The 21,889-nt window shown below is 51.6% G+C and overlaps 1 protein-coding gene across 3 annotated transcripts in view; it reads right to left on the reverse strand.

Moving 5' to 3' along the window:
- Positions 1-21,889, reverse strand: part of LOC147692563 (acylamino-acid-releasing enzyme-like) — a 526,970-nt gene that overhangs the window by 94,882 nt on the left and 410,199 nt on the right. For all 3 annotated transcript variants that reach the window (XM_086938783.1, XM_086938782.1, XM_086938784.1), the window contains exon 20: positions 2,359-2,549. In XM_086938783.1, coding sequence (XP_086794909.1) covers positions 2,359-2,549 — 191 coding nt within the window. The remainder of the gene's footprint in view (positions 1-2,358; positions 2,550-21,889) is intronic.

Raw genomic sequence — 21,889 nt, forward strand, 5'->3', positions numbered from 1 at the left:
AGTTCTTACTACAGACAGCGTTTGGGAGCCGTTCTCTCCCAACCGGATGAGGTGGGATTGTTGTACCTTATCGTCTATCTCAGTAGGAAGCTGTTGCCTAGGGAATCTCGATACCCCATTAGAGAGAAGGAATGCCTGGCGATCAAGTGGGCCATGGAGGCCTGCAGGTAAAATCTGTTGGGGCGTTCCTTTTTGTTGTACACTGATCAAGCCCCCTTAATTTGGCTGGCTAGACAGAAGGAGACTAATTCTTGCATATTATGTTGGTTTTTGGCCTTACAACCATTCTCCTTCCAGGTCACAGGTAGTCTGCAGGGACCTGCTGACTTCCTGTCCCGTTGGCCGGTGTCTTCATGGACCAAACGTCCAGGCCTGGTTGGGGAATGCTGTGGCGGGAAGACGGAACTATCGAGAGCATGGTGACCCAGTGGCATGAACAATATGAGTTCTAGCACTCCCTGACCCGGAAGCAGATGTACACAGGTCGAAAGAAGAGGATGTTGGAATTGCGAGGAGGGGAGAAAGAGCGTCAGAGGAGGAAGATGCGAGGATAGTGAGGAGTCAAGGAGGAGAAGAGGGAGACAACGGGAGAGGATGGACGACGCCAGACAGAGGCAACACAGGAACTGAGAGCGGTTCGACAGACCGAGTGAGTGTTGTAGGAGAGGAGCCCAGGACCAAAGAAGAGGACCGGACCACCAGCCAAGAGCAAAAGAACCAGAGGGAATGCGCAACAGACGTGGCTGTGTGGCTATGGTCAGGAGTCAGGGCCCAAGGCAAGTGCTGTCTACGAGTGAGTGGTTAAAACAGGCAGGGCTCGTCTTATGGGTTCTTGGGTCCCTTTTTGATAGAGCACAGTTGGGGTGAACCAGAGCCTTTCAAGTAGAGGCCGGTGGGAACAGGAAGTATCCTAACCACTTATCTCCCACTTCTCACCTAAATGCCAATGGTGCACAGGACTTGATCGAATACAGGATTATAAAGAGCATGGACTGGGAGTATATCACAATCACAAGTGGTGATTGGTGAAGGGATATTCTTTGTAGAGGACTGTTTTGCTAATAGCCACCTGCCTGTTTATGTTTTGCGAGGGTACCCAGGAGAAGGAAAGGTGACATAAGAAGAAAGAAGAAAAGGCTTCGCTTCTAGAAGAAAAGAGTGTTGTTAACTCCTTTGAGAATAACACCTATAATAGGAAATCAAAAAAAGGGGATTGAGGGCAGAATAAAGAACCTCAAAGTAATACCATATCTGGTCTCTGCTGTTACTTGTCCTGTCACAGAGGGTATGAGGAGGAGGTGGAGGGGTAAGAGTAATATGAGGAGGAGAATGAGTGGTAGTATGAGAAGTATTAGTATAAAGAGTATGAAGAGTATGGAGTATGAGGAGCAGTATGACGAGAAATATAAGAAGAATGAGGAGGAGTAGGAAGAGGAGGTGGAGGAAGAGGAGGTGGAGGAAGAGGAGCAGGAGTATGAGGAGCAGGAGTATGAGGAGGAGTGTGAATAGGAGGAGTATGAGGAAGATTATGAGGAGGAGCAAGAGTATGAGGGAGAGGAGTATCAGGAGGCGTAGAGGAGTAGGAGGAGTATTTGTAGGAGGAGGAATATGAGGAAGAGGAGGAGGAGTATGAGTTAGGAGTACACGTATGAGCAGTATGAGTATGAGATGTATGAGTAGGAATCATGAGGAGTAGGAGGGGGTTATGAGAAAGAAGAGGGGTAGTATGAGGAGGAGGTGCAGTACGAGGAGGAGTGAGAGTAGGGGTAGCATGAGGAGGAGGAATTAGAGTATTTGAAGTATGAGTATGGGGAGGAGGAGAATGAGGTGGTGGTGTCAGATGAGAGGAAAATAGCTGCAAACATTGCACAGAAAACCTATACTGAGATCAAAACTCAACAGTGGAAAAAACCAGCAGCAATTGTATGTAGGATAAACCAGTTCCGGTTGAAGATTTCAGTCCCACTGGGGCACTAAGAACTAAAATAAAAAAATACAGAAAATGTCAAGATACAAAGAAATACAGAGGGAGGTTACCAACATGATTGTGATTAAAGAGGGCATGAGGTGTTTACCAGCTGTGATGACTGGAAGGGGTTCCTGGCATGTGTGATGGGTTTTAATGACAGAGTCCTACACAACTGTATTTTTTTTGTTATCAGGGATTATCTTGGTGCCTTCTCTTGTGATGTGAAGTCTGCATTATGACAAAAGGATCTCAAAGGTAAACTTTAGTATCCTGAACTACCTTTTTTGCCCTGTCAATTAGCGACCTTGAATTCAAAAGCAGACAGTCTAGGAGAAGGGCAAACTACAACCTTAAGCTGTAAAAGTTCCAATATGGAAATCCACACTTACCAGTCAGGGATATCAGTTGATCCCATCATAGATGCCAGGTTTACAACTGGATTCCTGGCGGCACAGGCTTTATACATTTCAGGGTATTGCCCAACTAGGTGACAAGCCAAAAATCCACCATGGGACCCACCAGTCAGAGCTACGTTGTGTGGGTCTAGAGGCTCCTCCTTCAGCACTTGCTCCACTGCATACTACAAAAAAGGCATATGAAAAAGGTATTGCAATTCATTTGTTGAGATGATATAGAGTCCCCTGTGAGCCACTTAAACATTCTTTATAATAAAATCACCCACCCGCCTGGAACTCATATTACAGAGATCCCATTTTAAAGGTTTAAATATGATGAAAATAATGGGAAGACCCTAGTTCAATTCCCTTGTGGGGAGAATGACAGACGCAAATAAATAACAACCCTACACAATTAAAGAACAAGTTACTTACCTTCGGTAGCGCATTATCTTGTAGAGACTGTCTAGCCGCAGATTCCTTACATTAGAATTATGCCCATGTATCAGATTGGATCTGGAAATTCATCGTGAGCAGTACCCCTGGCGTGGTTCGTCTCCAAGTGGTATCATTCATGCTGGAAGTCATGGGCGTGGTGCATATAAAGGCACTACTCAAGCATGCTGATGTTAGTTTCTTTTCATGACTTTCCACAGCAGGAGTTCGGCACCACGAAGAACACTGACTTGGTGTGGAAAACTAGGGCCCTGAAACGGAAACAGTCTTGACCCAAGAAGGAAAATGCTACTTACCAGTATGCATCTGTTCTTGGCATGTAGAGCTGTAGATCCACACACTTTGCATAGATCACCATCTGGTGTTGGGCCTGGATGTTTGCACTTGTTTTTGTCTTTGGAAGTCACAAGATAGGCGACTCCTCCTTTGGATCATAGTGCGCATGGGCATCAGCTCCATGCTCATATTGTTTTTTCGCCAGCAGGGAAATGATGGAGTTTTGTGGAAAACAGAAAAGATGCCCATGTATGCTGTATCTAAATAAGATAATACTGGAACAGATAAAGGTAGCTGGGGAGGCGGGTGGGTGTGTGTGGATCTGCAGCTCTACATGCCAAGAACAGATACATACTGGTAAGTAGCATTTTCCGTTCGAGGTATATGAGCTGCATATCACACACTATGCATAGATTGTATAGCAGTACACTTCCTTAGCGGCGACCACCAGTATCTGTTGCAGTAGTTTGAAATAGTGTTTTGACTACAGCCTGGCCCACACTAGCTTGTTGTTTTGTTTGCACATCTACACAATAGTGCTTTGTGAATGTGTGCGCTGTAGACCATGTAGCTGCTTTGCAGAGGTCATCTAAGGGAATGTTCCCTAAAAAGCCATTGAAGCCCCTATCTTTCTTGTAGAGTGGGCTTTAGGAGGAACAGCTAAGGTACATTTCGCTTTGTGATAGCAAATTTGTATGCATTTAACAATCCACCTTGCTATCCCAGATTTTGATATGGGGTTGCCATTATGTGGTGGTGAGAAAGATACAAAAAGTTGTTTGGTCTTACGAAACTGCTGTGTTCTTTCAATGAAATTAAAGCAATGCTCTTTTAACATCTAGAGTATGAAGAGCTCTTTCTGCGACTGTCTGTGGTTGCGAGAAGAACACTGGCAACTCTACAGACTGATTGAGGTGGAAGGGAGAAATAACCTCAGGGAGGAATTTCAGGTTGGTTCTTTTTTTTTTTTGTCCTCATCTCACCTTTAAGCATTGTGCAGAATGTTACAGCGGTTTTTAGGTCTCGGCATCGAGACCTATTGCTGCCGAGTTGCCTGTCAAGGGACAAAGACGGGTGCACGAGCCGCCTGGGGTCTGTGGACACGCTTACGCCGGCCGGCCAAAGGCACGCACACACACACAGGCAGACACACACACAGGCAGACACACACACACGCGCAGATACACACACACACACACGAGCCCCCCAAGCCCCACTTACCGCATCAGCGGCCTCAGCCGCCACTCCTGACTTCTGCTCTCACCGGTCCTCTGGGCCATGCACTCCGTGGGATTCTCGCAAAGACGGAAGTCCCGCCCCAACACAGCCGTGAGCGTGCACATCCCGAAACCGGAAGTTCGGGAGCTTGCACGCTCACGGCTTGTTAGTATATTCAGGGCTGTTGGAATTAACAATTATATTCCAGGGATCATGCACATAGTTTTGCTTTGCCTGTATTCGAGTCTGTTGTATGTAACTGTAGCTCACTATCACCCACAAGGATTTCCTGGCGCTGTGCAAAATGTTGTCCGTTAAATACCATTGGTAACAGATACTTTATGTTGCAGAATATGGTGCGAACACAAATCACGTGACAGTGCACTCTGGAATTCTCAGAACCTGAGGTGCGTCTGAGTCGGCTGACTGACGGATGGGCCCTCACGCCTGATTATCTGCTCCCCATATATGACCTGTCGTAGAAATGAGCCAGCCTCCACACTTCGGCGCTGGGAACCACGCCAGGACTGGGTGCGCGCGCCCACGACTGCAGCCAGACATGCTGAAACGGTTTTGTAGCGTGCGCTCGCGCGTTCCCAGGGAAGCCTCTGGAGCTGGTGGGGGTCGAGGACGAGGAGCGGCGTTCAAAGGACGCAGCAGGCTTTGAAGTCTCCTTTCAGCTTCTGCCAGGTATGCAGCCTCCGCGGTTTGGATGCTAACCGGGCTATAGGAGCCCGGTCTGCGCATTCCTCCGCCCTGCTTTGTATGAGGGGATGATTTGGAGGGAGATTTGGAGGGATAAGGATTAGCAAATACAATAGGAGCACACTGCGCGACCCTCCTCATCTTCTCCTGTCCCAGAACCACCCGCGTTGTGCCCTACGTCATGGATAGGGTTGCCACCTTTGAAGAGAAAAATACCGGACTTTTGTTGTAGCTTTAATAGTCTTCAAAATCGTATGTATTTATTATGACTTTCCGGCCTTTGTTTACTTTAATCATTAATCAGGGCTTGTTATATATATATTTTCCATGTTTGCCAGTTCACATATTGCGTTTGTTTGCAAATAATACATATAACTACCGAATAAATAAGTTGTATGCTTGTCAAGGTAAGACGTGTTCGCTTTTCCATGCTTTTTAGCATTGGTACAAATGAATCCATTAAAAAATGTATGGTGTAGAGTAAATGCTGCAATTACGCCTACAGTGTGCTCAACACTGTAGATTTTGCTATATCACAAACTTAAAAAGAACCTTTGTGTTTGTATTTTCCTCACGCTCACTCATGTATTATCCGCAATACTTAATCACTGCTGACTGCTGTGCTGTGTGGGAATCCCAGTTCAGTGGCTTTAAACCTCTTGCTCAGGAATTTGTAATGCTCTGTGGGGGCAGCCTCTTTAAAAAGCATTCTGATTTCAGCTGTGATGCCAATTTCAGTCGCAGCTGGTGGGGACAGGGTTTGCCTTCCTTTGCCTCGAAGTCGGTGAATTCATGAGCACTGCTAGTTTGTTTGGCCGCTGAAGTCAACCTCAAACGGACTATTTCAATTGCTGTACTTGCTCCCTCCAGCATTCTGAAAATATTCATTGAAAACGCTGCTAAAAACCACGTATATCGAATGCAGAACGTGGCTGCTTTGTTTTCTTTTGCGCAACCTGCTGTGCGCTACTGTAGGCAGGGCGGTTCTCTTTGTGAAATCCCTTTTCGCGCCTGGTGCAATTTTCCCATGGAACAGTGTAAAATAAAAGGCTATTTGAATGTAAAAGGTAAGCAGCCGAAATATTCACTAAACGGGATTGTCCTTCAGTTGTTCATGAAGAGAGGCTAGTGCCAATCTTGCATTTTTTTCTCGTTAAAGAATAGAAAATCTCTTCTCAACACTAGTGCAAAATGCATTGTAACTAAATTTGAGTGTTGCAAAACCGTTCTATTGATTGTGCAGAGCTTACTAAACATCTTTGCCTGAGTTGAGGATATTGAACCCCAGATCTGTTTGTATGTTAGAGGACGCCTACCCTTGAGTGGCTATTTATGTGTATTATGTTATCATGAATTGATTATTGATTTGAGTCTGCTGGCTCATTTTGAAATTCGGGCTTTGTGTATTATCAACGTACATAGAGCGCACGCCGGACGATTAATGCTTCTATAACTTGAGGTTCTGTTATGCCAACATTGGGTAGTTAGAATTCATTATTTTTTATAACATTGAACGCTAAATGTAATGATTCCTACACTAACCTCATCTACACCTTTCCAATTCAGTTCTACCCAGGGCGCAAGTATTTAATCCCCCGCATTGAATACAGGTAGACAGACGTTCTGAATGAGCTCCGATCTAGCCCCAGAGAGGCCAAAGAGTGAAGTCCAGGTTTTGGGCGGGGGGGGAGCGGGGTGGGCGGAGTGGGGGCGGTGATCGGCTGTCCTTCCCGTAAAAACCCGGTAAAATAAGTGGGGGATGCCGCCACCCGCGTGGTACCCCGACTCGAACCCTGGTTTTACCCTTAATCAGTCTGTACTGTTTTGTCAAAGTGATTTTTTACATATGTAAAAATGCGGGAAATGATTTTTACTGTTTTTTCTTTGAATACACGTTTTCAATACATACTCGATAGTATTCCCGTATTCTAATATTGCCTGATTAGCTCCTCAAACTTCTGATTTAATTGGTAGGCCCCTCCATGCACTCCCACTAACTGTACCTCATTCTAATCAGTTTCTACCTCCCTCCCTAGCATTCCCACCCCTAGGCTGCTATTACCTCACTTATCGATGTAAGCATCCTCTCTTGTGGCAAAATACAGTTGCATCGTCAATAAAAAACAGACCAACACCTTATCTTGTGGGAAAACGGTTGCAAGTGTATTCGTATTCTGTTATGCATATATACGCAGGTAGGTTTAGATTACGGGTGATCATCCAAGTGCAGTGTCATTAAGGACTAACCACTGACACCCCTCCTGAAACAATCCCCAGCCACCGGGAATCACGTTGCCATCTCATTATTTATCTGGTGCTGTATATTACGTATTGGGGCTGCGGCCCAATGCTTTTTATGTGTTTGTTGCACCCATGTAATGCAGCAGAGGCAACGGGCTCGGGCAGTGTGGTGACCGTATAGCCCAATTAAGCTCCCCTTTTGTTAGGTCGAGGACTTAAAGGCTGCACTTGCGCAGTCTTAGGTTGGAGATTTAATGTTTTTGAGACGGGGCTTGTACCCGCCTCTCTCCTCCACCTCTCCTCCATTGGCTTCCTAAACGGAGGCCAGCCATTGGAGGAGAGGGGCAACACTCCAATCAAGCCCGTCTCTTTCGGATTCGGGGGCGTGTTTTTGGCGTTCTTTCCACCTGTGACGTCATCCGTCACTCAGAACGCCAAAACACGTCCCCGATTCCGAAAATTTCGGAAGCTTGCGGCCGCCATTTTTTTTTCGCAGATGCAGTGGCATTGAGCCCAGGTGTGTGAAGGGGACACTGGACCCAGTTATAAAATTTTTCTTGTTGTGTTAGGCGCCAGGGCACCTTGCTATGCCACTGACAGGATTCCTCAAATGTAGATATTGTGTTGGAAAGTGTCAGGCAGCCTCTTTGGGTAAAGTTATGGTCGACAGTAAAGAGGGCCTCCATCGGGAGAGCCGAGTGAGATACAGCGTCCGATTATCTGCGTGTGAGAGAATGAGAGACTGAGGCCAGTGGGAGCACTAGAGAGTTGCATGTGAGCTTCAGAATACCTGTGCGCGGAGATTTCTGTTAGAGTGAGAGAGAGTGAGTGACAGCCTGCCCGGGTCGGAAGCTGCTCGTGTTTGTGAGAGACAGCCTGCCTAGTCAGCGCGAAGCCAGGGCATAGAAAGCTGCACAAGTGACAACGCCATCTTTCTATTCGCGCCAATTCCCAGATGTTTCTCGACACTTTACAGGATCAGCGATTTTGTACAAAATAAACAGCCCGGGAAGCGAAGCGCTGAGCTCAGCAGTTCTGTGAAGGAGAATGGCTTCTCCCAGCTCCGGCGGTGCCCTGGTTAGCATTCTAGGGGCGCAGGGCGGGAACGATAGACAGCAGGGCAGGCGGGCTGCAGACCCGAGTCACCGGGGTCGGACTGCTCGACGGGACCGGGAAAGGAGGATTCGAGAGCTACTGAGATTAGAAAATATACGGCTACAGGAACTGGAAGGCGAGGAGGTCGCTGATTGGAAGACTTGAAAGCCACCGGGATCTGATGGTTTGATAACTCACGGGGTTGTATGGATCCCGGGCTGTGGCGTTGGAAGGTTTGAGAGCCACACGGGCCAGGTGATTTCAGAGCCTCTGGGATTCAAAGGCTACAGAGCCTGAGAAAGAGGACGGCTGGGCACCTGTGGGAATGCAAGACAATTGCCTGTAGACTGGTGATCCCCGCGGCTGCCGTGTGCCCTTTGCCCTCCGCATCCTCTTCCTTGTGAGCCTGCCTTCGCTGGTTGTTGCCGCAGGATGGCCATGACGTGAGAGCCGGAGTCCGCCAGCTCAGACCGCACCCTCCATCTACCTCCTTCCTCCTCCCCCTCTTTCTGCTGCAGCTCTCAGAGGAACTGAAGGTAAGGAAACACCTCTCGGCTCGTTTTCTTGCCTTTCACACAGTATGTTTTAGTAGATGTCTGACAGCCCGTGCGGGCCCACCGGACTTTTGTCATCCGGTTTCCTCTGCTCCGCAAGCCATGGTGGAGTTGGTAAACGACCTCCTGCAGCTGCAGGCCGTGGGTGCGTGGAGGGACCAGACGACCAGCGACCAGCTGCGGGCCGCCACCATGCTGCTCGATACCGTGGAGGAAGGGGCCTTCGTGCTGGCGGAAATAGTCCTTGAGAACACCGACAACCACCGTGAGTACCACTTCCATCCCCTTTTAGAGTCGCACAGCACGACGGAGGGCACAAGCACACTCCTGCCTGGCAAAACTTAAACTGCACATTTTCTGACGAACTGAAAACCAGCAGCTTTGTAGTTTTTGTGAAAAATCTATATTGTTTCGGTAGCAATAGCGTTTATTGGTCCCACAAATGAAGCAAAACGTTTCTTTTGGGGGTCTAAAGAACGTTATCAAACCTCTTCCAAGTAGAATTCGTCCCTAAGGCACTTGGCTCTGCGTGTGCGCGCGCGTGGCTCTGCGCGTGCGCGTGGCTCTGCGTGTGCGCGCGTGGCTCTGCGTGTGCGCGCGTGGCTCTGCGTGTGCGCGCGTGGCTCTGCGTGTGCGCGGCTCTGTGTGTATGTGCGCGCGCGCGCGGGGCTCTGCGTGTGCGCGGCTCTGCGTGTGCGCGGCTCTGTGTGTGTGCGGCTCTGTGCGCGCGCGCGGCTCTGCGTGCGCGCGGCTCTACGTGCGCGCGGCTCTGTGTGTGCGCGCGCGCTTCTCTGTGTGCGCGCGCGCGCACGGCTCTGTGTGCGTGCGCGCGCGCGCACGGCTCTGTGTGCGCGCGCGCGCGCGCACACAGAGCCACGCGCGCACACAGAGCCACGCGCGCACACAGAGCCACGCGCGCGCACACACAGAGCCACGCGCGCGCGCACACACAGAGCCACGCGCGCGCACACAGAGCCACGCGCGCGCACACACAGAGCCACGCGCGCGCGCGCACACAGAGCCGCGCGCGCGCACACACAGAGCCACGCGCGCGCGCGCACACAGAGCCGCGCGCGCGCGCACACAGAGCCGCGCGCGCGCGCACACAGAGCCGCGCGCGCGCACACAGAGCCGCGCGCGCGCACACAGAGCCGCGCGCGCGCGCACACAGAGCCGCGCGCGCGCGCACACAGAGCCGCGCGCGCGCGCACACAGAGCCGCGCGCGCGCACACAGAGCCACGCGCGCGCGCACACAGAGACGCGCGCGCGCACACAGAGCCACGCGCGCGCGCACACAGAGCCGCGCGCGCGCGTGGCTCTGTGTGCGCGCGCGCGGCTCTGTGTGCGCGCGCGCGCGTGGCTCTGTGTGCGCGCGCGCGCGTGGCTCTGTGTGCGCGCGCGCGCGTGGCTCTGTGTATTTTTGGATGACTTTATTTGCACTTTAATTTCCTCCAACGAGATCGGGGGTCCAAAAGGTCTCTACCCTCCTGCGTTAGAGCCAATGATGATTTAGAACTCAGCCAAGTCTGAATTTAATTTCTTGAGGGTTTCAAGTCCTCTTTATACAGATCTTTGAAGAGAGAGAGAAGACAGTTCTTTATGTCCTCTATGTCTGCTGATTTATCTCCCCTATCATTGATGACTCAATCAATCAATCAATGACACTTGTAAAGCGCGCTACATACCCGTAGGCTCTCAAGGCGCTGGGGGGGGGGGGGGGGGGGTGCCGCTACTGCTCGAACAGCCAGGTCTTCAGCTTCTTCCTGAAGGAGAGGTGGTCTTGGGTCAGGCGCAGGTCGGTCGGCAGGGAGTTCCAGGTCTTGGCAGCCAGGTAGGAGAAGGACCTTCCTCCTGTAGTCGCTCTTCGGATGCGGGGGACGGCGGCGAGGGCGTGGTTGGCTGATCGGAGGTGGCGTTTGGGAGCGTAGAAGTTGACTCGGCTGTTGAGGTATTTATTTGTATTTGTATTTAGGGGTGCTTATAGAGCGCACTGACACCATGGGTTTCCTGGCGCTGGTTGGAAGTAGAGGGGACAGAAAGACTAGCCAGATTGGGGGAAGAGCCAAGTTTTTAAAGATTTACGAAAAAGAGTTAAAGAGTTAGAAGTTTTTAGAGAGAGGGGAAAAGAGTTCCAAAGCTTGGGGGCCAGGTAAGCAAATCTCCGGCCACCAGATCTACAAAGCTTGTAAGGTGGAACAGTCAAGAGATGGAGGTGGGAGGATCTCAGATTGCGGGATGAGCAGTAGGGTCTGATTAGGGATTTAATGAAGGCAGGGCAGGGGCCAGCTAGCGACTTAAAGATAAGGCATCCGATCTTAAAGGCTGCCCTGGAGATGACTGGGAGCCAGTGGAGTTTGACAAGAAGGGGCCTGGCGGATTGCCACTTTGGAATCCCTAAGGCCAATCTCGCTGCCTGATTCTGAACCACTTGCAGTCTCGCCATCGATGTTTTGGGCAGACCGTGGTAGATCGAGTTAGAAAAATCTAGGCGGGAGAGGACGAGGGCCATGATAACCTGCAGGAGGGCATCGGGTGTAAAGAGGTATGCCACTTTCCTGATCCTGCGCAGTTGGTAGATACAGGAGGAAACCACGGTCCCTATCTGCGGCCCTAGGGATAAGGTGGAATCGATGGTGACCCCCAGGCTCTTCACCGAGGCTACAGGGGTGGGAGAGGGGCCCAGGTCCGCCGGCCAGAATTGGGGCCCCCAGAAGGTAGCGCTCCTGCCGGGAAGGAGGAGCTCCGTCTTTCCGGGGTTCAGCTTTAACTGATTTTGGCCCATCCACTGGAGGATGTGGGACATGACTGCCTGAAAGTTGGAGATAGCAGAGGGGGAATTAAGAGAAAAGATGAGTTGCAGGTCGTCTGCGTAATTAAACACAGTGACGTCCCACTGCCTCAGAGAAAAAAGAAGGGGGCGAAGATAGAGATTGAAAAGAAGGGGGGACAGAGAGGAACCCTGGGGGACCCCACAGAGCGAGTGCTCTCTGGGAGCCCTAAAAACGCCCAGGCTGAGGGTCTGAGACCTACCGGTCAGGAAAGATCTGACCCAGGCCAACGCCAGGCCCTGGACGCCAGCCTGTTCGACACGGTGGAGAAGGATGTTGTGGTCCACCGTGTCGAAGGCGGCTGACAGGTCTAATAATACCAGGGCCTGGGGAACAGCCTTGTCAACACCGTCTCTCAGGGCGTCCAGCACGGCCAAGATCACTGTCTCCGTAGAGTGGCCGGGTCTGAAGCCTGCCTGGTTGGCCTCGAGAAAGTTGGAACTCTCGATGAATTGTGAGAGACAGGTGGTGACGTGGGCTTCCAGGATCTTAGAGAAGAAAGGTAAGAGGGAGATAGGGCGGTAGTTTGCCGGGACGGCGGGGTCGGCCCCCGGCTTCTTCAGGAGGGGTACCAGCACGGCCTCCTTGAAGGGACCCGGCACGATACCAGAAGAAAGAGAAGAGTTTAGCAAGGGGAGGATGCAGTTGGGTAGAGAGTGGCAGATGTCCCGAAGTATGGAGGGGGGGCAACAGTCATCTGGGGATCCCGATTTAATGCGGGTCGCAAGAATGGCCAGAGATGTAGAGTCTAGAAGAGGAAATTGTGAGAAGGAGGAGGAATTGTGAGGAGGGGAAACAGATCCAGCGCCAGGAGGTGTAACGGGGATGGTGTCCTTAATTAATACAATTTTGTCAATGAAAAAGGAGCTGAGAATATTACATGCTTCCTGTGTGGGGGCCTGAGTAGGGAGCGTCCTGGGGTCAGAAGTGAATTCATTAAGCACCTTAAAGATTTCCTTAGAGTGACAGGGGGCGGATAGAATTTTGCCAGAGGCGTAGGTTTTTTTGGCAGCCAAGATGGCGAGTTTATACCTGTTACGCGCAGCCACATAGGCGTCTCTGCTAGGAGGGCAGTAGTCCCTTCTCCACTTACGCTCATACTGACGAAGTTCTAAATGGAGAGCTTTTAAGTGGGGGGTGAACCATTTGTGAGAATGGCTATGCCTGGATTGGGGGAACTTAGTGGGGGGGGCAAAGATGTCACTGGCGGTGGTAAGCCAGTCTGCCACAAGCCCACAAAGCTCGTTGGTACCCGTATTATTAGGTGGCAGGGGGTACGTTTGGGACAAATGGTCCAATAGTTTGGAAGAGTCGACAGCCTTCCACTTACGAGCCATGCCGCCCTCCCGTGGGAGGACCTTAATCTGACCAGCCGCCGTGAATGTAGTGTCGATCAGGTAGTGATCTGACCACACACAAGGTGTAATGAGCGGACGAGAGGACGTGACTCCATGAGTCCAAATGTGGTCGAGGATGTGGCCACCCGTATGGGTGGCGGACTTGACCAGTTGGGTGAAATTAAGGTTCAAAAGGCCCTCGAACAATTCGGAAGCATGTGGGCCAGCGTCCTCGTGCTGGAACCAATAATTAAAGTCACCAATGATGACAGTACGGGGGGAGCAGGTAGCGATGTTGGACAGCTGGTCGATAAAGGATGAAGGGAAAGATGGCATGGAGTGGGGGGGGCGGTATAGTAGCACAAGGGTGACCGCACCTACCTCAGTCCCCAGGCTAAGGACCAAGGTATCTACTTCCGGCAAGGACAAGGCTGCCGAGGCAATGATCTTGAGATCCTTGCGAATTACCGCCGCCACCCCTCCCCCAGTGCGGCCCCCTGATCTATTGGTGTTTAACAGGAAATAGTCGGGGGGTAGCGCAGCCAGGATGTCAGGGAGGGAGTTGTCGGTAAGCCAAGTCTCTGATAGTAATAAGACATCGGGACTTTCAGACATAAGTAGATGTAAGATGTCGACTTGGTGCTTAACCATAGAGCGGGTATTTAGGTATAGGACCCGAATGGACGACTCAATAGGAGCCGGAACAGGAGAAGGTGGTATCGGCGCCAGGTTAGGAGTAGAGATACCTGCAATGCCGAGAGATGTAATGCGAGCCCAAGCACCGGAGGGGAGAGGACTGGCAGAGGCACGTAGGCACCTAAGAACTGAAGGCGGATAGGAAGTAGGAGTGGCAGCACTACCGGCCCCTGGGCCCGTCCGGCCGCGGACGGGCGCAGACGGGCTGGACTTAGGCGCGACTTCGGCGCGCTGACGGCGTGCCCGCTGCGCCCGTCCGCTGCGCTCCCTGTAGGGTGGAGCCATTTTATGGGCTCAGGTCGTGAGTGGCCGAGCGCTGCACCGCTCGCCTCCTCAGCGTCCTCACCCAATATGGCGGCCAAACAGCGCGACCCTGTGGGAATCACTCCCCTGCGAGGGCGGCTGACCAGGATCAAGAAGCTCACAGAACCTGCACAACAAAAAGGGGGTTAGTTGGCTGGCGGCGCAGTTAGAAGATGTTTTTTTAAAAAATGAAGATAAAAACATGCGCGAGTAGCGCGAAAGGCAGCGCGAGCAGCGCGAGTAAAAGCGCGTCCAAGACAAGACTGGCGAGTGGCTAGGGCCCACTGACCGTCTCGTAGCTTCCAACCAGTCGTGGAGGCAGCCTGATGTCTTTTATGGGCTCAGGTCGTGAGTGGCCGAGCGCTGCACCGCTCGCCTCCTCAGCGTCCTCACCCAATATGGCGGCCAAACAGCGCGACCCTGTGGGAATCACTCCCCTGCGAGGGCGGCTGACCAGGATCAAGAAGCTCACAGAACCTGCACAACAAAAAGGGGGTTAGTTGGCTGGCGGCGCAGTTAGAAGATGTTTTTTTTAAAAATGAAGATAAAAACATGCGCGAGTAGCGCGAAAGGCAGCGCGAGCAGCGCGAGTAAAAGCGCGTCCAAGACAAGACTGGCGAGTGGCTAGGGCCCACTGACCGTCTCGTAGCTCGGGCCTTGGTCGTGTAGGGCTTTGTGTGCGTGGGTGAGGAGGCGGAAGGTGATTCTTTTGTTGACGGGGAGCCAGTGAAGGTCTCTCAGATGTCCGGAGATGTGACTGGTTCGTGGGATGTCGAGGATGAGTCTGGCTGAGGCGTTCTGGATCCGCTGGAGTCTCTTCTGGAGCTTGGCGGTGGTACCGGCGTAGAGGGCGTTGCCGTAGTCCAGTCGGCTGGTGACGAGGGCCTGGGTGACGATCTTCCTGGTCTCGGTGGGGATCCACCAGAAGATCTTCCGTAGCATGCGTAGGATGTTGAAGCACGCCGAGGAGACGTTGTTGACTTGCCTGGTCATGGAGAGGGAGGAGTCCAGGATGAAGCCCAGGTTGCGTGCATGGTCTGTCGGTTTGGGTGCGGTGCCCAGGGCGGGAGGCCACCAGGAGTCGTCCCAGGCGGAGGGTGAGGGGCCCAGGATGAGGACCTCCGTCTTGTCCGAGTTCAGTTTCAGGCGGCTGGTCGTCATCCACTCGGCTACCTCTTTCATCCCTTCGTGCAGGTTGGCTCTGGCGGCGGTGGGGTCGTTGGTCAGGGAGAGGATCAGCTGGGTGTCGTCGGCGTAGGAGATTATGCTGAGGTTGTGTTTGCGTACGATGGCCGCGAGGGGGCTCATGTAGACGTTGAAGAGGGTGGGGCTCAGAGATGATCCTTGAGGGACGCCACAGATGACTTCGGAGGCCTCTGACTTGTACGGTGGTAGGCGGACTCTCTGTGTTCTTCCGTCGAGGAAGGAGATGATCCATTCCAGCGCCTTGTCCTGGATTCCGATGTTGCTGAGGCGCCGTACTAGGGTGCGGTGGCAGACCGTGTCGAATGCCGCAGAGAGGTCTAGGAGGATGAGGGCCGCTGTTTCTCCATTGTCCATCAGGGCTCGGATGTCATCGGTGGCGGCGATGAGGGCGGTCTCGGTGCTGTGATTGGCTCGGAAGCCGGACTGTGAGGGGTCGAGGGATCCGTTCGTCTCGAGGAAGGCGGCCATCTGCTTGTTGACGGTCTTCTCGATGACTTTGGCTGGAAACGGGAGGAGTGAGATGGGGCGGTAGTTCTTGAGGTCGGTGGGGTCCGCTGTTGGTTTCTTGAGTAGAGCGCTGAGTTCGGCGTGTTTCCAGCTCTCAGGGAAGATGGTGGTGTCGAAGGATGTGTTGATGATGTCTCGCAGGTGGGGTGCGATGACAGCGTCGGCCTTGTTGAAGACGTGGTGCGGGCAGGGGTCGGTCGGTGATCCGGAGTGGATGGAGTTCATCGTGCGGATGATGTCTTCGGTGCTGATCGGGGTCCAGGCGTGGAGGGTGGTGGTGGGGGGTGGTTGTTCGGTCATGGTGTGCGTTGGTTGGTTGTTGAAGCTGTTGTGTATGTCCGCGATCTTGTTGTGGAAGTATGAAGCCAGGGAGTTGCAGAGGTCTTGCGATGGGGTGATGTCGTTGTTTCCTGCGCTGGGGTTGGAAAGCTCTTTCACGATGTTGAAGAGTTCCTTGCAGTTGTGTGCGTTGTTGTCCAACCTGTCCTTGAATGCTGTTTTCTTGGCGGCGCGGATCAGCTGGTGGTGTTTCCGGGTGGCCAGCTTGAAGGAGGTCCTGTTGTCCGGTGTTGGTTCCCTTCTCCAGACTTTCTCGAGGGCTCGGCAGTTCTTCTTGGAGCTCTTGAGTTCGTCGGTGAACCATGGAGCCTTCTTGCTGCCGGGTCTGATAGGCGGGGTCCTCAGTGGGGCGAGTTCGTCCGCGCAGTTGCTGATCCACTTTGTGAGGTTGTCAGCGGCCTGGCTGGGGTCCGCTGAGCTGGCAGGAGGGTGCTGGCTCAGGGAGATGGCGAGCTGGTCTGCTGTGATCTTGCTCCAGCTTCTGCGGGCAGCCTGTTGTTGGTGGTGGTGGGTCGTCGTTCTCTTGAAGGTGAAGTGGACGCAGCTGTGGTCCGTCCATTGAAGCTCTGTGGCGTGGCTGAAGTCGATGTCTGTGCTGGAAGAGAAGACTGCGTCGAGTGTGTGTCCGGCGAGGTGGGTGGGGGTGGACACCAGTTGCTTCAGTCCCAGGTTGGCGAGGTTGTCGAGCAGGGTGCTGGTGTTGTGGTCGTTGTTGTTCTCCAGATGGAAGTTGAGGTCTCCCAGGAGGATGTAGTCGGCGGAGGGGAGGGTATGCGGGCTGACGAAGTCGGCGATGTCCTCGCTGAATTGTGTGCGTGGTCCAGGGGGTCGGTAGATCAGGGTGCCTCTGAGGGTGGTGTTCGGGTTGGTGAGGATCTGGAAATGCAGGTGTTCGGCGCTGGTCAGGGTGTTGTCGGTGCTGGTCGTGAGACGGATGGTGTTCCTGTGGATGATGGCGATGCCTCCTCCCATCTGGTTGGCATTTCGGTCCCTCCGGACGATCTTGTAGCCCTCTGGGATAGCGATGGCGATGTCGGGAGCTGAAGAGGCGTTCATCCAGGTCTCCGTGAGGAAGGCAACGTCAGGGGCTGTGGCGTCTAGAAGGTTCCAGAGTTCGATGGCGTGTCTGTGGACGGAGCGGGTGTTGAGCAGGATGCACTTGAGGTGGGTGCTGCTGGTGTTAGACTTAGCGGGTGCTGGTGCGAGGCTGGTCCGGATGCAGGAGAACTTGCAGGCGTGGCAGCTGAAAGGTCCGTGGGTGCGTCGTGGTGTGGCTTGGTGGCAATCTGGGAGTCGGCCGGTGTTGAGTGCGGTGAGGGTGGCGGCGGAGTACGTCAGGCGGGTTGGTCGGGGTCCTCGTGGGCCAGGGGTCCTGGCACTGGGCGCGGTCCAGGCGCGGACGGGCGTAGACGGGCTTACCTTTGGCGCGCCTTCGGCGCACAAACGGCGCGCCCGCTGCGCGTGACCGCTGCGCGTTCGCACGGTCGCCATTGAAGGCGAAGTGCGCGGGTGGGCGGAGCAGCTGGGAGGCGGGAGCGGGGAGGGAACAGAAGAGAAAGGGGCGGGGCTAATGGCGGTGGCGGGAAGCGGGAGCGGGGAGGGAGAGCGGAGGGCGGCGAGGTAGGCGGGCAAACAGGAAGGAGACAGGCACAATGCACAATGGGGGTCAAAACACTAAGAGGCAACGGCACAGAAAAATACAGGCAACAATTCTGGTCAAAACGGGGGAAAACAGTTAAGCTGACGATCTTACGGCACACAAAGAAACAAGCACAAATGTCGGGCAAAAACGGGTGAAAACAGTTAAGCTGACGATCTTACGGCACACAAAGAAACAAGCACAAATGTCGGGCAAAAACGGGTGAAAACCAACGGGGATCGCTCAAGGCGGCAGCGAGGCCGGCGCAGAGGCAGGCACTGGGGGCACACGCAGCAGCTGGTGGCCGTGCGGCGCGGGGGTGTCCCACAAGTGGGTCACAGTGGATGACTAGCTCGCTTATATCATTTTTAGTGCGTTCCATTCTAGCACCGGCCTTTTCTCCGTATTCAAAATTCTCCATGTTTTTATTTACCCATTGGTCCCTACATTTCTCATCAAGCTTGCCTCTGTAATCTGATCTGGCTTTCGCAAGGTCCTCCTGTATCTTACCAACTCGGTCGGGTTGACCGCTCCCCAGCAAGAGAAGATCTGCTTCTAACGTCTTAATTTTGTCTTCCCTCGATTTTAACTCACGGGATTCAGTTTTATTTTTAGAGGATATAAGACTGTGTAACCTACCTCTGAGACTAGCCTTAAAGGCGTCCCATACAACTCCTATTGATGTTGAACCGATGTTAAACTCAAAGAACTCCAAGGAGGAGACCTTGATGGCCAAGATAATTTCAGGGTCTGATAACATTCTCCTGTTAAGGGTCCACCTTGACTCAGCTACCTTCATTGATCTTTTGTATGAAAATAGGATAGGAGCATGATCTGAGAGGTGACTAGGTAGAATAGAAATGGCCGTGTTTTTAGGCAAAAAATCTCTGCTCATGAGTATGTAGTCAATCCTCAAAAAGTGATGGTGTCTTTTGCTATTAAACGTGAAGCCAGCAGCCTCTCCCTTCAACTCTCTCCAGACATCTACCAACCCTATATGGTGGATCAGATTTTTCATTACAGGCCGTATATAGGGGGCCCTTATATAATGGCACTGATTTGACCTATCTTTATTTGGGTCAAGGAGGACAATCAAATCCCCCCCTATAATTATAGGGAGATTTTCCAAAATTAACTTGGAGTGAAGTTTTGAGATATATGTTGCGTCATCGACATTGGGTCCGTAAAAAGATACACAGACCAACTCCATATCATCCAACACCAAATGTGCGATGACCCACCTCCCGGATTGGTCAGTCTGGAAGGATTTTATTGAACACACTGACTCCCGTTTTATTAAAATTGCAACACCTCGGGTATTCGATGCTTGACCCGAAACACAAAAGCTCTCGACCCAAAAGAAGTTTGAAAACAATTTTCCAGCTTCCTCAGAGGTCAGGTGAGTCTCCTGTAGAATACATATCTGTGCCTCAGAGAGTTCTAAATACTTCATTACCAATCGCTGTCTTCTGGGGCACCTCATTCCATTAACATTCCAAGAGACAAAGCATCTTTTCCTACTCAGAGTCTCTACTCCCACCATATCATCTGAATTCTTTGCCCAAAAACCAACGGTCCAAAAGCCAAAATCCTAAAGTGAGATGAGTTTTTCCAATTTTTTCCCCCTGCTCCCCACCCAAGTGACCCTCACCCCCCCCCACCAATCCACCTGTGCCCCCGACTCCCTTGAGGAACCCTCCCTTCCAAATAGGTGAAGCCTATTTAGTCTCGTCCACCTCAACCTCAAAAGAGCAAATTAAACATACATAAGCAAAAATGGATAGACGGCATTGAATACCGCTATAAGATGCATTTCCTGTCTTCCCTGGTATCTATAACCGGATTCTAACACACTGCCTCTATTAGTTCCCGGGCTTCCCACATCTACTTTCTTTTATTTCTGTTATGAAGTTATCAACCCCTTCAGTGGTACTAAACTGATGCATTTTATTATTAAACATAGCACGTATATGAGTTGGGAACTGCAGTTGGGCCTTAACCCCTAATCCCTTTAATTCTTCAAGTCTGCTCCCTAGCTCCCATTGCCTGGTAGCTGTGGTATGAGATATGTCAGATCTTATGTGGAAAACAATCGGTTCTTGCCCAGTAAGAGAGAACGATATAGAGCCTGCCTTAAGGCCTGCAGATAGTATTTGTTCTTTAACTGTATAGGAGAGAAAGTTAACCAGAATCTTCCGGGGTTTAAGTTGACCTTGCTTCCTCCTAAATGGGTCCCGATGGACCCTTTGAATCTTTTGAGAAAGGTTTATTTCTGGAGAGCCTTTTAATACAGTACCCTGTAACAGTGAGATTATGAACCCCTTCAGATCAGTCCCTTCAATGGTCTCCGGGACATTTAAAAACCTCACATTGTTCTTCCTCGAATGGTTTTCCAATCTTTCCAACTCCTCCTGCAATGTCTTATTCTGGGCTGCCAATTTTGCCATTCCTGAGGCTGCAGAACTTATTGCTTTCTTAATGGCAGGAATCTCTGCCTCAATTTTATCTGTTCTTACGACAACCTCCTCCAATCTCTGGGCCAACACCTCACAGTAAGATTTAATCGCCGTTTGGTTAGCTTCAGAGACGGAGAATCTACTCGCAAGTTCAGCTTGATTTGTCTCTGAAATCTTGAAGCCCGATATCAATTTCCCTCTTCATTGCCATTAGGAAATACGATAAGGAGTGTGATGCCCTTATGGTGTCCCCTGCAGCTCCAAAGTTTTCTAAATCTACTTCTGTTTCCCAAAGTTCAGGGTCTGGTTCAAGCTCAAGCTCCGGGTCCGGTTAAGGATTGATGGTGGCATTCATATCAGTTATATCCTGATTTAAAACCTCACCCAGATTTCCCTGGACATCCAGAAGCTTCGAAGGAGGTATACTCTGATCCTGAACTTCCAATGCCTTAAATCTATTAGACAAAAGCACCACTGGATGTGAAAGCAGACATAGAATCTATCTGGCTCAAACCACTCATAACTATAGGTTGCTTAATCCCCCTCTGTTTAGATTTCAGAAAAGGAGTCAGCAGGGGTATTGAGTCTTTATCAGCATTAGAATTTTTGGGTTTCACCTTGGTTTTAGTTTTAACAGCCCCCTTTTCCTGCTCTCTTTGACTATTTATTTCGGCTGTTTTACTTGGGCTTGTTGTGGAGGACATTATTTTTTGATAGGTTTTCAGCGAGGGTGTTATTCTGGTTTTTACAGCGACCACCTTCCTCCCCTTAGTCTTCCCTCTGTTTTTTGGGATTTCCCTTGACCTTTTTCCTCCTTCTTTCGTAACACTCCAACTCTTCTGCTGACCCCTTATATTTGTTTCTACAATAGCGGGGGATTTCCTTGGGGTCACTATGGGCAAAGTTATATCTAGGTTAGGGGCTAAGAGTGCTGCTCGTGTCCTGAGCGTGAAACGCCCTGTTTTTAAAGGGAGTATACCTCCTCTGCCCTCTTCCACCGATATTAGTTCCTCGTTACTCCTGCTTTTCTCCTGCATATACTGTGAGGAACCACCGCAGAGGAAACACAGCTCGTAATGCCCATACGGCGAGACAACCGCTCCCTCAAACTCCTCTCCACAAAGAAAACCAAGAGTCACCCCTGACTGGCCGACCCACTCCACATCCAATACCTTATTTGTTCTTGGACTCGTTCTTCGGGTCAAAAGAAAAAACTCTCCGACCTCCAGTCCCGGTGGCAACACTAAAGACAACCTTACTGCAGCTGAAATGGAGCTCCTGACTCCAAAGTTGCCTGTACCGAGCCAAAATCAGAAGCAGGCAGCGTCTCGGCGTTTCTGAAGCCGAGCTGCCTCCTCCCACCTCCACCTCCAGTCACTCACCGCGTCCGCTGCATCAGCCGTGTCCGCCGAGCCCAGTGAATCGACCACATTTACTGAACCTTGCAGCATCAAGAGAGGCCCCCTCACACCAATCCGGAAAAACAGGAAAATAAATCTGCCGAAAATCAACTCAGCATCGAGTCGCCATCCATTACTTCACACGAAGAGGTGAGCGTGACTGCGGCCGTTTAGCTGGCGGCCGCCATGTTCCTTATGCATACCATCGGAATTTCGGGTTGGTTCTGAGAACAATCTTATTGTGATGGATTTGTAAGAAAGGTTCCTG

Source organism: Lissotriton vulgaris, chromosome 9 (genome assembly GCF_964263255.1).
Source record: "Lissotriton vulgaris chromosome 9, aLisVul1.2, whole genome shotgun sequence".
NCBI classification, from domain to species: Eukaryota; Metazoa; Chordata; class Amphibia; order Caudata; family Salamandridae; genus Lissotriton; species Lissotriton vulgaris.